Source organism: Acartia tonsa, chromosome 6 (genome assembly GCF_053477335.1).
Source record: "Acartia tonsa isolate MP-2025a chromosome 6, ASM5347733v1, whole genome shotgun sequence".
NCBI lineage: Eukaryota > Metazoa > Arthropoda > Copepoda > Calanoida > Acartiidae > Acartia > Acartia tonsa.
In genome coordinates, this window is record NC_137265.1 from 28,933,841 (window position 1) to 28,952,647 (window position 18,807).

Consider the following 18,807-nt stretch of genomic DNA (forward strand, 5'->3'; position numbering starts at 1 on the left):
GAAATCATTTATTGGTCAGTTCGTTCATCCTGTAGGAGTGGAGAGGATGGGGTAAAGGGGATGGATGGAGGGGATCGTTATTTTAGCCAACTACAAGTATCACTGTATTAGAATACATGACAATCTGGTGAAAGATCCAAGTAATAATAAATTCTTTCTTAGATCTCAAAAACTCAATACGTTTTATGATTTTATGGAGTGGAGAGGATGGGGTAAAGGGGATGGATGGAGGGGATCGTTATTTTAGCCAACTACAAGTATCACTGTATTAGAATACATGACAATCTGGTGAAAGATCCAAGTAATAATAAATTCTTTCTTAGATCTCAAAAACTCAATACGTTTTATAGATTTTAAGTAACTTAGGAGCTTCCCTTTCTTTGAAAACTCTCGTCCATGTTATATTTGAAATTATAGCCTAAAACAATCTTCATATAAACTATCATTTTTTTCAATAATTCTGTCTTCGGTAACTGGTAAATATTGGGGGAAAGAAATTTATGTGGATTTATCAAATTTTTAACTAGCTTAGAAATAATAACAAAATAAGATAATTAATCTTTTGACTTTTGACCCTCTAACTTCATCATTGCCTAAAATAGCATAAAACCAGAACAGGACCAACATAACGCTGCTGTAAAGTCATAATATAGATTTTAAAAGACATACATAGACTCTAACTTTGATATACAATCTTTGATATTTTCTAAGTTCAATTAATGAGGGGCCATTGTTAAAATATGCCGACAAAAAACTAACCCCTCGCCTCACAATTAAAACGTTAAAAATTCATCATCCTTGCTTCATAACTACTAGCCTTTGCAGAGATAATAGGATATCAATCCTATCATATAAAGAAGTAAGCTTTTAAGGATCTCGCTATCAGCTAAACAGATATTGGTCTGCTTTACAGTGTTGCTTCTTATAGATCCAAGGAAGGTTTTTAACTATTTTATATGTCCACCTTCGTAAGAGAAATTGCCTCTAGAAAAAATATTACCCCCCCCCCTCAAAGTTTTTCCACTCCTTTTTTTAAAACTAAAAAAAGAAGGATCGACAGTCGACTTCTCACACGCCTTATTCTTTTAAGTGTTCCTTGATGCTTCTAGAGGCGTATCCGCTAGTTTCTTTATACTGGTTTTTAAGTTTCTATCGGCTACAAGTAACCTAATAGCGAAATTTTATCGGGTGTACTTTGAAAAATGCCTTCAAAAAATTACTCTAAGACTAATTTTTAGGTTTATTAGAAGTAAAAAAAAACATTTATTCAGTGACAGATTACGCCCCGTCTTACGAAGCAGTACATACAATAGTACACCAAGCTACTGCTTAGTACCAGATGTACTTTACAATTTTTCATAATATTTATAAAATTTAAATTGCATGACTAACACTAGATGTTTGGTGTGGCACTGATTAGGCTTCCCTAAAATTAGGAATATGCGTATCCGAGATGTTTTACCATTTTTTACCATTTTATCTATCCATTTATCTATGGTGTATACATAGTTTCAGCTACCTATACTCTCTCCTTCATATTTTAATCAAAAAAGGACTGTATGATTTAAATTACTTATTTTTTAAAAATTGGAATTCAGGAAGCAACCAATTTTAACCAAAGCTTTACATCAACATTTTCTTATTCGTTGGGTTAAAAACTTTGGGTACTTTATTTGAACTGTTATTGGTAGGTTTTAAACTCAAAGTGTTCAAACTTTTCAACCAATATTTTTTGTCTATATAATTAAATAATTAGCATCATTAGATAGGTAAATAAATTTTTCATCTATTGTCTTATCCCTAAATATCTTTGATTAGAAAAACAAAATTACATCATAAAAGATATGAATGTTAGAACTGAAGATATTTGTTTTGCAATAAACTTTTCCATCTGACAAAATTAACAGTAACATTTATTATTGATCAATTTGAAAAAAAAATACGTCGTATAATTAATTGTACAGTCCTTTTTAACACTTTTTAGTTATTTTTCCCTTATCCACTCCCCATTTAACTGCCCCCCTAACTAACTAACATACATGATTTAATATCCCCCCTTCTTATAGGTACTTTTATTAACCTAGGAGGCAGAAATCAGCCATTTAGGTACAGTCAATGCCTAGAAATTTTAATGATACAATAAATTAAAGTTTAATGTATTTTGTCATTTTCAAACAGGCGTATATATCTTCCAAATAGGTCTTTAAGTTTAGCAAACATTCTAATATTAAGGTATACCTATGCACTAAGATAGGTATACCTAACTTTCTTGTTGATCAATTCCAGTTTTTTTAACATCGATATTATGATTTCTATTTTCTTATTCGTGGAATAATTGAAATAATTTTTAGTATGGCTTGACCTATCCCTTTCTCTCAGCATAAATTCTTAACTTCTGTAGTACCCCATTTTTCATTTTCAGAAGTCAACTTTTTTGACAGGGAGAAAGAGAAAAGGGAGATGAAATATGATAAAGCAAGGAGAGAGCAAGAGAGAGAGAGAAGAGAGGAGAGATAAATAGAGCGATAAAGTAGAAAATGGGTGACTTAGGAATTCTGCTTTTTGAAAAATCATTTAGTATTGACGTTCCAAAATATTTCACTTTATTGATCGGCATTCTTTTGATACACTCTCAAAGGTGCTTTGATTAGAGAATGGATTATGAAGTTAAATGCTAAAATAAATTGCTATGTATTGGTAAATTCATTGCTTAAGTATACTTAAAAAATACTACAAAAAAGTTTTATCTCTAGTAATATAACTTTAGTGTAATCATGTTTTAATTGAGATTTTTACCTAATTATTAAAAAAAAGGATGACAACATCCATAAAAGCGAATCTCTAAAATGGTAGGAAAAACGAACATTAACGCTTGTAGAGTGTCAGAACTGAACTAGCAGAATATGAATTGTAATTAAATTTGTTGCAAAACTGCTTAAATACAGGATACTGTTTAAGGACATACCTACACTTTTAGGACTTGATTATAGATTTATTAAGTTGTGAGTGGAAGCACCCTAAAGTATTTCTTTATTTCATATAGATATTATGAGTCATAAACACATAATTAATGTAATATCATTACTTTTTACACCTATAAATATAAAGCTTTAACGTATTTAATCCCAACACAATAATCTATTCATGTATCTAGCTGCTTATGGTTCACCTACACAACAATGGTAATAATGGAGAACATTTTAACATATTTTCAACAAGGTGCCCTAGTTTTTAAAAGCGAAGCTTTTCTATAATTAGGTTCGGTCGGTCCGTCCGTACGTCCGTCCGAGATAGATAGCTTTTATTCGTTAATTTAGGCATGTTAGAATTGTCCTATCGATTTCAAACTTTGCATGATGATTCCTATAGGAGTTAGGTACGAGTTAGAAAGCAAAGCAACTCTATAATCGTTACTAGAAAGTTCGTACGTCCATTTTAAACATGTTGATTTTCAACTTTTTTAACATCAAATTTTTTATGTGATAAAATTATACGATTGGTCTGATTTTTGGAACACTGATTCCTAGGACAACAAAGTATATTGTTGTAAGCGAATCATCTCTATAATCAAGTCCTAAAAATGTAAGTATGTCCTTAAACAATATCCTCTATTTAAGCAGTTTTTCATCAGATTTACTTACAATTTTGTTTTGTTCCACTTTTATACATTTATATTCTGATTATTCAGTTCTGACACTATACAAGAGTTAATGTTTGTTTGTCCTAACGTTTCAGAGCTTCGCTTTTATGGATGGTGTCATCCTTGTTTTTTTTATTTTTCAAAAGGCATGGATGACAACATACAAAATAAAATATTATAAAGATTAAATTCAGCCAAAACTAGCTAGTACCATTTTTCCTTATATGCAATTAACAGGATCCTTGTCTGTCTGTCTGTGTTTATCAAAGAATCGATATGGTTCTCCTTAACAGTCTAGCTGTTCAAAGTTCCTCAAAGGTTCTCAAAGGTTTATGACTATTTGGGGGGAGGCACAGTAGTTGTCTATAGTGAACAAGCAAAATGGGGATAGATGTCACTGCTTTTGGCCTACCTATTCTATTGCCCCTTTAGCACATCTCTTTCCTAGTGGGTTTCTTTTCCACTTCCCTTTCGCTTTCCATCTACTATGACTTCAATAGGTATGACACCTATCCCCATTTTCCTAGGGCACTAAACACAGCCTTTGTAAAAAGAATAGTTTAAATGGGAAATTTAATATAGTTAAATTAAGGACGAAAGAAAAAAAATTGTGAAACACACATTGAAACATGTATTCGTTACAGACCAACCGTTAAAGTTAAATGTACGAAATTTCATGACCTAATATTATTTGATCGGGGTTCTAATATCCAATTTGATTTGTTATGCTTTAAAGCTATCAATGTAGAAATACATATTTCCATACGCAAAGTATGCAATGTTGATATATTTACTTTTTTTAACTCAAAAGTTTTTTAAATAACCGTTTTAAAATGGTTTCTTATCTAACATCTTGCAGGGAGGGAGAGGACCTTAGAATATAAATGACTCTGGTTACTGAAGTTTTATGACAGCGTTATTCTATTCCTAAAAGTTTTGGGCACTTTTATTAAATTTTGAATAATTAAACTAATAATTTTAATCTACAGAAGAGCTTATTGAGTATGTATATCAATTTATCGTCCATTACCTTATCCCTTAAGACCCCTGAATTTCTTGTTATTCTATAAGTAGCATATAAATAATACCCCTCTCTCCCCTAAAAACTTTCCTTCTACCCCAATTGAAAAAATACCTCCCCTCATATTTAAAAATGCTTAGGAATGTTTAAAATGTCCCTGATAATACAGGAATTAACAGAAAAGTTTATTTGCATAAATTTGAAATAGATTTAGATAATATAGTTGCTATGACCAAAGCCTAAATTAGAATTAAAAAATGACATCTTTATAGTCTCCAGACCAAGGTCGGTCCTTTCAGTTCAAATAATCAACCAATCTTAAACCATAAATAAAAATACCATAACAAGATTGTCAAATTTTCTTGTCCAATACTATTGAATAATTAATTGATGCTATAATGTAATGATTAATAAATAGTCCAGTTTTAAAGGGGCTTGATTGCAATAAGGAAATTCCTTTGAAAAAACAAAACAAATCTTTTCTTGTATTCATTCAAATCCGGTGGATAGGAACCGGTTCTCATCCATACGAAAAAACTATGTCTAGCATCGTATTATATCCAGCTTTCTACGAATATAAAAATGTACAATCATAAGATTAAAACCAGTTTTTTTAGCCCGTGCCTACGGTAATAATAGAGAACATTTTAACATATTTTCAACAAGGTGCCCTAGTTTTTTATTTTTCCAAAGGCATGGATGATATCATACAAAATAAAATTTATAAAGATTAAATTCAGCAGAAACTAGCTAGTAGCATTTTTCCTTATATGCAATTAACTGGATCTTTGTCTGTCTGTCTGTCTGTGTGTATCAAAGAATCGATATGGTTCTCCTTTACTGTCTAGCTTCTCAAAGTTCCTCAAAGGTTCTTAAAGGTTTATGACTATTTGGGGGGAGGCCCTGGCACAGTAGCTGTCTAAAGTGAACTAGCAAAATGGGGATAGATGTCACTGCTTTTGGCCTACCTATTCTATTGACGTCATAAAATACCCTTTACCCCATCTCTTTTCTAGGGGGTTTCTTTCCCCCTTCCCTTTCTATTTCCTTCAACTTTGACGTCAATAGAATGGGTATGCCAAAAGCTGTGAAATCTATCCCCATTTTCCTAGGGGACTAAACACAGCTTCTGTAAAAAGAATAGTTTAAATGGGAAATTTAATATAGTTAAATTAAGGACGAAAGAAAAAAAATTGTGATACACACATTTAAACATGTATACGTTACAGACAAACTGTAAAAGTTAAATGTACGAAATTTCATGACCTAATATTATTTGATCGGGGTTCTAATACAGTTAGGGAGTTGAATCCATTTTTATAGAAGCAGAAATATAATCTATGATTATGGTTTGGACCCTCTAAAACTGTAATCTACCTTTCCACTTTCCCCTCTCTTGGTGAAGATATCTTCAACGCCGATACGATTTTTGAAATATAAGATTCCACTTTTGTCTCTCTGGTTAAAGATATCTTCACCAACAGAGGCAAAAGTGGAATCTTAAATTTAAAAAATCGTATCGGCGTTGAAGATATCTTCACCAAGAGAGGGGAAAGTGGAATCTTACATTTCAAAAATCGTATCGGCGTTGAAGATATCTTCACCAAGAGAGGGGAAAGTAGAATCTTACATTTCAAAAATCGTATCGGCGTTGAAGATATCTTCACCAAGAGAGGGGAAAGTGGAAAGGTAGATTACAGTTTTAGAGGGTCCAAACCATAATCATAGATTATATTTCTGCTTCTATAAAAATGGATTCAACTCCCTAACTGTAATATCCAATTTGATTTGTTATGCTTTAAAGCTATCAATGTAGAAATACATTTCCATATGCAAAGTATGCAATGTTGATATATTTACTTTTTTAACCCAAAAGTCTTTAAAATAACCGTTTTAAAATGGTTTCTTATCTAACATCTTGCAGGGAGGGAGAGGACCTTAGAATATAAATGACTCTGGTTCCCGAAGTTATATGACAGCGTTATTCTATTCCTAAAAGTTTTGGGCACTTTTATTAAATTTTTAATAATTAAACTAATAATTTTAATCTACAAAAGAGCTAATTGAGTATGTATATCAATTTATCGTCCATTACCTTATCCCTTAAGACCCCTGAATTTCTTGTTATTCTATAAGTAGCATATAAATAATACCCCTCTCTCCCCTAAAAACTTTCCTTCTACCCCAATTGAAAAAATACCTCCCCTCATATTTAAAAATGCTTAGGAATGTTTAAAATGTCCCTGATAATACAGGAATTAACAGAAAAGTTTATTTGCATAAATTTGAAATAGATTTAGATAATATAGTTGCTATGACCAAAGCCTAAATTAGAATTAAAAAATGACATCTTTATAGTCTCCAGACCAAGGTCGGTCCTTTCAGTTCAAATAATCAACCAATCTTAAACCATAAATAAATATACCATATCAAGATTGTCAAATTTTCTTGTCCAATACTATTGAATAATTAATTGATGCTATAATGTAATGATTAATAAATAGTCCAGTTTTAAAGGGGCTTGATTGCAATAAGGAAATTCCTTTGAAAAAACAAAACAAATCTTTTCTCGTATTCATTCGAATCCGGTGGATAGGAACCGGTTCTCATCCATACGAAAAAACTATGTCTAGTATCGTATTATATCCAGCTTTCTACGAATATAAAAATGTACAATCATAAGATTCAAACCAGTTTTTTTAGCCCGTGCCTACGGCACCTAGGGGCTAAAAAACTGGTTTTAATCTTATAATTGTACATTCTATATCCGCGGAAAGCCGTTTATAATACGATGCGAGAAATAACTATTCTTTAATTTGGATCTGCTTATACGCTTATCCGTAACGAAATACATAGTTCTGACACTTTCAAAGTGTTCTTTTGTCCTACCATTTGATTTTAGAGCTTTGCTTTTATGGATGTTGCCATCTTTTTCTTGTTATATCAGTATGAACCTTAATTTTTTTTATCCTATATACAAATCTGTTTACCCCAAGTTTCTATGATTTTGTGGAATGTGCTTCTGAAAGTTACAAATAGGGGGGGAAGTCAGAAAATGATAATTTCCTACACTTTTTATTTGGGTCATTTTAATTTACATTGTAATATATATATCTTCTATAATACAAAGTAGAATGATGTCTGTCTGTCCGTCTGTCTGTCTGTCCGTCCCTTAAGATCTCGGTAACCACTGGACCGATCGGATTCTACTCTTAAGAGAATATACCTACTGGTCCTGTGGTGGTTTTAGGCTATTTTCTGGGGGGGGGGGGACACCCCCAACCCCCCAAAAAATGAAAAAAAAACCTTTTTATTTTTGTTTTTATTATTTGAAATTAGTGGTGGAGTGGGGGCTTCTCATCAGGTACTTAACTTTTTTTTTAGAATTATTTAAAATTTGTGGGGGCATCTCCATTACCTCTTGGTAATATGAATATATAAAATATGGATTGGTGCGGCTTAGTAGAAAAAATATTTACCACGAAATAAAATTTTATTATTCATTTTATAAAAGGAATTATTTTATTTAAAACAAGTTAGTCCTTATTAAACAACTTATTATATAAACATAAGAATATTGTCATAGTAGCATTACTAATACCATTATAGGTCGATAAAGGTTTTCAGTTTAAAACATTCAAGGTTCTCTTGAGAGGGTCAAATTTAGTGAATGAGAAATTGCCAAAATATTTGGTTTTGTGTATAAATATTAGGTTGGTCTCAGGGAGGAAAATGATAATGGTGGTTAAATTAATCTACAGCACATTCTTCCTCCCAAAATTACCAGCTTCAAAATGTAGAATGCAATACACAGGAATGGCGGGGAGATTAATTCATCATACATTGTCCTATCCCTGTATCCCTTGGCTGGCCTACATAAATATAATTATTCATGCAACAGAAGCTTAAAAAACCTTTAGGGTTAGTTTTCGAACCTATGTTTTTCTATATTTTGGTCAATACGTCAGTAAAGATAACTAGAGTTTATTTTTTAATTGTAGACTTATGCTAAATATAAAGCTGTCATAAATGTACTTTTTAAATTAGTCTTTCTGTTGAATGTGTACTTTAAACACACATATCCTTTTTTATACACAACCAAAAAAACGTGTAATAAAATAAGGTCTTTATTTGAGGATAGGATAATTTAAGGCTTAATATTATCAGAAGATATCAAATTTTTACAATAATTAAAAAAGAGTTTGTACAACAAAAATATAAATATTTTACTTTAAGAAGCAGTATTTTCCAATTGTAATTGGCAGAACATTATTAATTTAGTTTTTATTTTGTCGTTCTTGTTTTGTAAAAATTCTTTAGGTAATACTTACATATGTTTGAAATTGGGAATTATTTTCCTGTTGGTTATTAATGGTTTGTTTAGGTATACTTTTTTAGCCTAAACATATTCTTGTATATATAATCTTAAATTACACTGAAACCTCCCCAACTTCCTTATTTTTGAATAAGTTGAAAATAAAAGGGTGAGGTTTTTGTTTTATTTATTTGTTTATTTATTTGTTATGCTAGGGTATAGCAACAAAATATGACCAACGATGCCTCTAAAAATCAAAGTATTAAAGTAATTTTTACTTACAGCTTATGTTTTAGTTATTTTAAATCTAGCTTTTTTACTGGCCCGTAAAACTCTAAAAAGACTCTTTTAAAATCTAAAGCTTAAAAAAGCAAGATATTTAAAAGACAATTAGGTTTAAAAGGTATGTTTATTTTGTATCCCTTATAGCTTGTCAGATAAAACTCGGATTAAAGTCAACTTAGATTTCTACATCTTTAGAAGCTGCTTACTATAAATATACATACACACACACACACATTCAAGCACACAAAGGCACACACACACACACAAAAATAAGAAGCCAAGCCCTGTTAAACCAGAAGGTCTTATCCTGACATACAATTTCAAAGGTTTATGTCGACTATGTAGCAATTAATGAAAGATCCCTCATGCCCAACATTATGTTGAATGTTTATTTACCTGATATTAACATCAACATTGTGTCCAACTAAAATATCTTATAGCACATGTACAAGACTTTCATTATTGCAAGTTTTGAATATGCCTTTATGTCGATATAATAAGAGAATCATAGACTAACAGAAAGATTTCCACCCTACTTATAAGAACTGCCTTGTGCTACCATGAATTATATTCATACCCACCCCATCTACATGATCCCCCCCCCCCCCATCTACCCGCTGGGGAAAGTAGAAGAAAAAGAGAAATGATTTTTGGAGGAATAGAGATATGGTATACCCTAAAAAATTCCACCCCTTCTTTTTTTTAAAGTCTAAATTCCAATTAAATTTCGGAAATTCAAAACAAAATGAAATATATAATTTTAATAAAAGTTTTTTTTTGTGCGTTCACAATTAAAATCCAAATAAAATCTTATTTTTGAAGATGAAGATAGGATAAAAATGGTCTAAGCAGCGAATTTTACACCCAAAGATTGGTTGTGTGTGTGTGCGTGTGTGTGTGAGTTGGTCATACATATAAGAGAAGTAGTAGTCGCTTTACCAGACTTTGCTACTTGTTATTCAGGGATAAATCTCAACATTAAAAATATTAAAACTTTTTATAATTTTTCAAATAATTTAATGGTGTTTCTTTTTAAACTATTTATAAAAATATGAATTATTTAAAGTAAATATTTATCTCTGTAAGATATTGGCCTAAGCCCACAGCATCCAGTCTTTATACCCCTAAATTACTCTCTTTTCAAGCTACCTCAAGTTACCAAAACTGCCCCTAGTATTACCATCTTATAAACAGTCCACCTATGTATATGGGTTGTAGCTACCAGTAGCGTAGCTCAGTATTACAGTAGCTAGTAGATAGTCTAGACATACATATATAATCATTTAGTGTGCTTTGTGTTTAAACAACATACATTTTAAAATAAAATGTTATAAAAAGTGCCAAATAATATTAAATAGTATAATGTCTCAGGAAGATATAATAGATGTAGTTGGAAATACATCCAACTATGGTTTACCAGCCGGGCTTATCAATGTTGGTTATAATCCTCGTAGCAGATTAGACAAGCATAATATTATTACAAATTCATCTGCATTTAGGCCAGTCTTTCAACCACTAATTACAACTTCAACAAGTAGAGAACAGTCCTATGATTCATTATCAGCTACTGTGGCAGCTTCCAGAGATGTTTCAATGGAGTTTCACAAGGGTCAATCCTATGGCTCTCAATCTTTATCTAATAGTAGCCGTGTCAACATAAAGGATATAGGATCTAGAGATCATTCAATGGAGATGTCTATGTCTGTTGTACAATCAAGAGAACATTCATTTGACTCTTTGTCAGCTGCAATGGCAGCTTCAAGAGATGTTTCTCTGGAGTATCCCAAGAGTCAATTTTATGAGACTGATTCTTTAAGATCTTCGCCAATAACAGCTGACAGATATAATAAAATAAGTGAAAATAGACTTTCAATTGGTAGTATTGGCTCAGCTGGGGACAATGGAAGAGGTTCTAGTTTTGATCTTAGTTCCAGTGCAAATAGTTCAGCTGATTTTCAATCAAGTTTTGGGTCACCATTAGCTGATTTAAACTGCTCAACAGCTTCTACGCATGATCTCCACAATCCACCTCATATTATTGGTTCTACTGAAAGTCTCAATGATTTATACTCATCAAATTTTAATCCTATGATGAATGGAGGTGAGATTTTTTCTTAGAATTAACTTTTAATTTGCCTTTGTTTTGTGTAATACCAAAAAAATATTTCATGATTAAAGAATAAATTGCCTTACAACATTCCACCATTTAAAAATATAATTTCTCTCTAAACTTTTCTAAATTTCTTTGTTGATAACAATTACAGCGTATTGTAATGGAAACACTATTTCATTTTAAGAAATAAATATTTGAAGTATAGATAATCAAATTTGAATTTTTAAAATGAAATATATTTTTCAAATTTTTAAATAGGGGACACACCCCTCCTTAACCGAACTTTAGATTAAAAAAATTTCCCACACATTTGGACAATTGGGCGTTCAAATACGACCTAGTGGTAGTTAGAATCAGTTGAGAACGAAATCCTAGCCGTTCCTTCTTGCCAGATATGGCCATTTTAAGATTTCAAGTCAAATTACACTAAATAACCGGACACAAACTTCACTTTTCTTTCTAAATTTTAGTGTAATTGTAGTGGGACAGCCCTAAAACAGAGTAGCTTTGCTCCTCTTGCCAAACATACTGCCTGGAGTTCCTAACAGGAAGTGCCTTATAATGTTAACACAAGTGGGGATTCGAACCCATTCCCAAAACTATCTAATGTGTGGAATAGCTGTATATTACAGCTAGATGACAGGAATTTTGTATATTGGGCTCAGGAAGGGTTCCCATAGTTTAGTGGTCAGCACACTACACTGTGGTTTGGAGAAACCATGTTCAAGTCCCAACATAGACTTTGCATATGGTTGACAAATGTTGTGGCAATTTGTCAGATTATGACAATGCAATCTTCCCTGAGATGCCCTAGGGTTGTAAGGCGGGATATTTGTAGGAAGTTAGGATTCTACCAATTAAGCAGCTTTGACCATGCTTTCCCTCACCCCTGCTCCTTGTATGAGAGTGCCATTAATTAGTATGGCTTACCATGGAAAACCTGCCAAAACTTTAGGCCAGGATGATGCGATAATGAAGTAGATTCCATGAGAATCATGGGTCAGCTTGTAATGTAACACAGATTACAATTAGCTGTGCGCAAAGCTTACCAATCTAAGATTGGTCAAAGGATTCTCACATCCAATCTCTGTGTGCATCTGAATCTTAACTTCAGGGAATCATGGCTACAACAACAACATATTGGGCTCAGGCAATGCATGCCTCTCTGGATACACTGGGTATTGTTAATGATCAGCCGGGTCAGCTCCGTGTTGGACTTGTACCTGGGGTTCCCCACATTCAGGCCCATTGGCTGGAAGTTTAGCCTGGTCTTGACCACCATCTCTGTTCTGAGGGGCAGTTTGATGTGAAACCCCACCCCTATCCAGTTTGTGCCTCCTGGAGGCACCAGGAACACAATGTACAATTTAGAATAGCCCATGTCCAGTTTCTTCTTCTGGGGGGCCTTGGCCCCTACCCTGATGAGAATGGCCAGCAACTACAAGCTACCCATATCCTGGTCATCGGACAGCTCTGAACAGTTGCTCTTTGACCACGGCTTCCCCAGGCTTGGCTGTAATGGGAGTGAGGGCGAACTATGGCTACTCTCTCAACTGATCCATACTATCAGCTCAGGTCCGTCAAACAGTAACTGTGTCCCCAACTCCCTCAGAAAGAACCCTCCCAGGTTCAGGGCAAGGGTTAAAGTGCACTCAACTATGATCTCCTGCATGGTCAAGATCAGGGTAGGGCTAACTTGCATCTTGAGTGAAGATATACGGACCACCACCTGCAGCTCTCCTTCCATGGCAGCAGTGCTGATCTGGTATTGGCAGGGGAGCATCTCATTGCCCAGGGCACGGACCAGGGTGTGTTTGCCAAAGTCCACCATGGCCATCTATCAATCAGTGATGAAAATACTGACCTCATGCTGTAATATACAGCTATTCCACACTTTGGATAGTTTTGGGAATGGGTTCGAATCCCTAAATGTGTTAACACATTAAGGCACTCTCTGTCAGGAACTCCAGGCACTCATTTTGGCCAAAGGAGCAAATCTACTCTGTTTTGGGTCTATACCACTACAATTACACTAAAATTTAGAAAGAAGAGTGAAGTTTGTATCAGGTTATTTAGTGTAATTTGACTTGAAATCTTAAAATGGCCATATCCGGTAAGAAGGAACGGCTAGGATTTCGTTCTCAACTGATTCTAACTACCACTAGGTCCTATTTGAACGCCCCATTGTCCGAATGTTTGGGAAATTTTTTTAATCTAAAGTTCGGTTAAGGAGGGGTGTGGGGACTCTAATTTAAATAAATTCAAATGCAACTCAACACCTTTCTTTACTGATTTTAATTCTATTTAGGATGTGGTTTAAAAAGCCCTGTGGGATCTCGCAGCTCAAGCACCTCCAGTAGCAGGCCTAGGAAACAGTTTGTCTGCAAGTTCTGTGATAGACAATTCACCAAGTCATACAACCTTCTCATACATGAGAGGACACACACTGATGAGAGACCTTATTCTTGTGATATTTGTGGAAAGGCTTTCAGACGGCAGGATCACTTGAGAGATCACAGGTAAAACATGCTTCTAAGTGGAAGACAAAGAAAGTCCCTCAATGACGTCATAAAAATAAGGGTTGAGGAGAGGAGGAGAAGGAAAGAAAACCCATAATAAAGAGATGGATAATACCTCGTTTTTATGATGTAATATTTTTGGGAGGGATTTTCTTGGAATTTTTTTCTAAGTGACAAAGCTTCATCCAAAACTAGGTTACGTCCATCCGCCTGTAAACATAAAAATAAATGAAAGATTTACTACATCAAATTTATTTTAAAAATGTATACTTTATTCACTATTAATCAATCACAAAAAGAAAAAAAATGACATTGCTTTTAATTTTTGCTGTTTAGGTTGTTATTTAAGATTTAAGAAGGACTTACTTGGTTTGTATTTAGTGATTAGATAGCAACGCAACATAAAGAAACATAGTTTTACTGTTAGTAAGAAAGGGGGACATTTTTTTGGCAAAATTGTTTAAATACAGGATATTATTTATGGACATATTCTCATTTTTATAACTTGGCAACTTGTTGCCCTAGTAATAATTATTCCAAAATTAGATGAATAGGATACATATAGTTATATAAAATTTTTGCCTAAATGTTCTACATAGACCTTCTAGTAACGGTTAGAGGAAACAACCTACCAAGATTGAAATCGATAAAACAATTCTTACATGCCTAAATTATCAGAAAAGACGGACATATAGAATTATAATATTATAATAATAATAATGTTTATTTGGTGCTGCCAGGTACCCCCCAGCTTAGGAGATAGCACATACAATACTCTAAATTGCTGCTATCTATCGACAATTTAGAGTTTACATTATGATGTTTAATCTCATACAAAAAAAAATAAAATAATATTAACTAAGAGTTTAATTATTAACGTAGTATAAATTGGTGGAAAAGAAGGAAAATTTTCAGGATATGCACCAGGAGCTACAGGAGTACTATCTTGACCAAAATGGGGATAGTGTATTTGATTCCTGAAGCCCCTTTTTAGGAAATACGAAAAGAAATAAAAAGAATATGAAACATATTAAATGTGAAAGGGAAAATTGAAACTTTAATTTAGTTAAATTGAGTTGTAAGGATGGTAAAAAAAGAGAAAAAAAACACAAATAAACATTTATATTATGTAAGAGAAATCAGTAAATAATAAGAAAGATGAAAAAAAAATAGATAAAGGAACTAAATAAATCAAGTATAAAAGCAAAGAGAATAAAAAAGGAAAAATATTAAGATAGATCATTGTTGTATATAATTTTAATACCATATTTTAAATTTTAAAATATCATTGAAGATTAATAAGTAAAGTTTTTATTTAAAAAAGAAAGGAGAAAGAAAAAAAAACATGAAAAGGATAAAAAAGCAATAATTCTAGTAATTGTCATTATGTTATTTTAAAAAAAAAATAATAGATGTTTCTCATTTCAAAATAATATCTTTTTATAGAATGCCACTTTGATCTTTGCCCTATATTCAACCCTGCCCTACCCTCCCCGCCAATAAAATACCATTATAACTCCAGACTTTTACTTCAGGTATATTCATTCTAAAGAGAAACCGTTCAAATGTACCGACTGTGGCAAGGGCTTCTGCCAGTCGCGGACCCTGGCCGTCCACAAGATCCTGCACATGGAGGAGAGCCCGCACAAGTGTCCTGTGTGCCAGCGCAGCTTCAACCAGCGGAGCAACCTGAAGACCCACCTGCTGACCCATACGGACCACAAGCCCTACGAGTGCAATCAGTGCCATAAGGTGTTCCGGCGCAACTGTGACCTGCGGCGGCACAAGCTGACCCACGCCATCTGTGAAAATCCAGGAAGTATTCCGCTGGGCGGTGGGGCGGTGCTAGGCGGAAGTGGGGGAAGTTCTTCCGCAGCGGCCAGAAAAGCTTCGTATGAGTCTAATGGATCGGAAAATAGAGATTCTGATTCAGATTCTGACGTGGATGTAACAGGTAGCATTTTCTGCCATTTCTTACTAAAGTTCTTTAATAATTTTTACATGCAAGACTAAACAAATGTTGTCTAATGGTCTCAGCTAAATGCAAATCAATTAAATGCAAAAAAGTTGATCATTTGTTAAAAATATCCCTCCTTTATACAATCCTAATATAAAAGTAACACAATGTCTGTCTCTGTGTTTGTGTGGGGGGGCGGGGATGGGGGGGTCTGTCTGTTTTTATTTTTATTTTGTCTTTTTAAAACTAAAATTGAAAGAGGGGGGTGGTTGGGTGGGCAATATCCCACCACATGAAGTGTCCCTAGACAGGGGCGTCCAAGCTTTTTTTTTTGGGGGGGGTAAAAAATTTTAGGGGGGGGGGGTAATTCGTGTTTGGGGGGGGTAAATACCCCCCCCAAAATCGTTGGGGGTGCCTACGGCACCCCCAAGGTAGGGGTAATTTTTTTTTTGGGGGGGTATTGTTCACAAAAATCGTTTGGGGGTGCCAAATGGCCCATTACCCCCCCCCTTGGACGCCTATGTCCCTAGATATAGTACATATAGACTGATAATAAAATTTATAAAAGATATATAATCTTTATGTTTAAATTTTCAGGTCTTGGCGATGACTCTAAGCTGCCAATCCAGCTACGGCTGCTAACCGCTGCCTCAAAACAGCACAACTTTAAAACAGCAGCTGACAAACAGCACCAAAAGCAGTTGATGAACAGCTTTTCACAAGAAAAAAATATCCATAGACAAAAGCTGCTAGAAAGTATGATGAAATCCGAAAGTAGCAGTTTTAAGTCAAAAGAAAAGCAGTCAGCTGCTACTACGGCTGCTGCTAGCAGCCCGTTTAAGCTTAGTGAGTACATGTACCTGGACAAGAATGAGGCAATGCAAAGAAATCATCTTCTACAGCAACCACATCAATATATTCCTCCAAAGCCAAGCACTGGCTTCTCAATTGATGATATTATGAAGTAAATTTGGTGAAAAAAGGTCTTCCATTTCAAATAAATTAACGGAATATTTTATGTAGAGAGAACTGTTTTGCCTCCAACTTTTGTCTCTGTTGAAATTATATTTATTATAAAAGACCAGCTTGTAAAGGCAAAATTGTTTCTTTCTGTAGATAAAATATCACCATTTTAGTTCTTGTAAAAATCTCAAAGTTTTGTTTTACAAAAAATTATTTATCTCAATCTTAATATAAATTTACGCTTTTAATGTGCAATTTTTTAATTCCTTATCACTTTAAGGTTAAAAATAAAAAAAATTCATATTTTTTTGTATGTATCGTTTTTAAATCTCATTTTGTTGATTAGAGGAATTTAATAATTCTGTTTGCCATATGAAAAACATTTTTTGTGATTTGTTAACTTAAAACACGTAAAATATTAGTCCAAACAAATTGTATGATTTCTTTCACCTTAATTTTAAAAAGTTATAATTAAAAATTTAAATCATTATCAATCCTAGAATTTTTATTTAATAGGTTATTTAAAAAATATGTAATTGTGACTTAAACTTTGGAAAAAGAAAATTTAACAATATTTTACCCGGTGAAATAATTTTGATCTCAATAGAGTGAGAGAAAAGCTATGAACTTTATTAAGATATTTTCTCGTATTCATTCGAATACGGTGGATAGGAACCGGTTCTCATCCATACGAAAAAACTATGTCTAGCATCGTATTATATCCAGTTTTCTACGAATATAGAAATGTACAATCATAAGATTAAAACCAGTTTTTTTAGCCGGTGCCTCCGGCACCTCGGGGCTAAAAAAACTAGTTTTAATCTTATAATTGTACATTCTATATCCGCGGAAAGCCGTTTATAATACGATACGAGAAATAACTATTCTCGTATTCATTCGAATCCGGTGGATAGGAACTCATCCATACGAAAAAACTATGTCTAGCATCGTATTATATCCAGCTTTCTACGAATATAAAATGTACAAACATAAGCTGTTTATAATACGATGCGTGAAATAACAATTCTTAAATTTGTTATTTTTTATTGTATAAAAAATAAATTTCTTCTTTTAAAATTGATTTATATAGCGAAACTACTCTATAATGTTGTCTGTCCGTCAGTTAATCCACAACACTAATGGATTTTCTCGACTGCTTATAAGAATATACAACTGATTATTTTTGGTGAAGTATTTCTTTAACAACAAGCATCCAAAATAAAGTTTATTCGATCTTTAATCCGATAGAAATGCTCTTGGAAATGTGATTTCATCGGACTTTACAATATATAGATGGGTTAATTTTTCAGGTGAAAGTTTTGTATACTTAATAATTTTTCCATTTTTTATAAAAGGGGCAAATGTCAAAAAAATATGTTTATTATCTAATCCCTAAATAGCGAGCTGCTGCACCCCTAAAGGCCTCTGAAGTAAATTGAGGGTGAGGAGAGGAATTTAAACCCCATCCCACTTTTAATTTCAGTTTGAAAAGTCGGTGGGATAATTTTTTTCTAGGGGCAATGTCTCTGGGGAGGGTGGTGTACCCTCCCACAAAATACATGTAATCCATTCTCTGGACCTATGAGAAGCTACACTGTAAAGGAGAACCACATCGGGTCTGCGTTTAGCAACGAAATAATTCGGAAAAAAAATCACGAAACCTATAGGTTTTTTTTCAGCAACACATGTTAAAATTAACAACCTTTACATATGCCCCCCAAATAATATTTTATATTCATTTCGCTTGTTGGCTATACCTTATTCCTACTCCAAACGAGTTCCTTTTAAAAATAACCAAGAGTTATCTTTCCTGGTTTAAACTACAACTATTGATGATGACCCATTGCCATTGGCTAAACCCTTATTTAAAGATTGCAAGATTTATAATTTCAGGAGGTACTTTCATTTAAGAGTTGATTTATGTTCAAATTCACCCTTATAGCCTTTCTTTTTCTCTCAATAACTTGGATTAACAAACGCTATTAAGCCATTTG

At 33.3% G+C, this 18,807-nt stretch overlaps 1 protein-coding gene across 1 annotated transcript; it reads left to right on the top strand.

The window, feature by feature from the left end:
• Window positions 1-10,488: 10,488 nt before the first annotated feature.
• On the top strand, window positions 10,489-17,450 carry LOC145322318 (uncharacterized). Its single transcript, XM_080164274.1, has 4 exons — window positions 10,489-11,362; window positions 13,683-13,893; window positions 15,429-15,847; window positions 16,448-17,450. Exons 1-4 carry the CDS (start codon window positions 10,624-10,626, stop codon window positions 16,816-16,818), a joined length of 1,740 nt encoding a protein of 579 aa, XP_080020400.1. The 5' UTR covers window positions 10,489-10,623; the 3' UTR covers window positions 16,819-17,450.
• The last annotated feature ends 1,357 nt before the right edge of the window (window positions 17,451-18,807 follow it).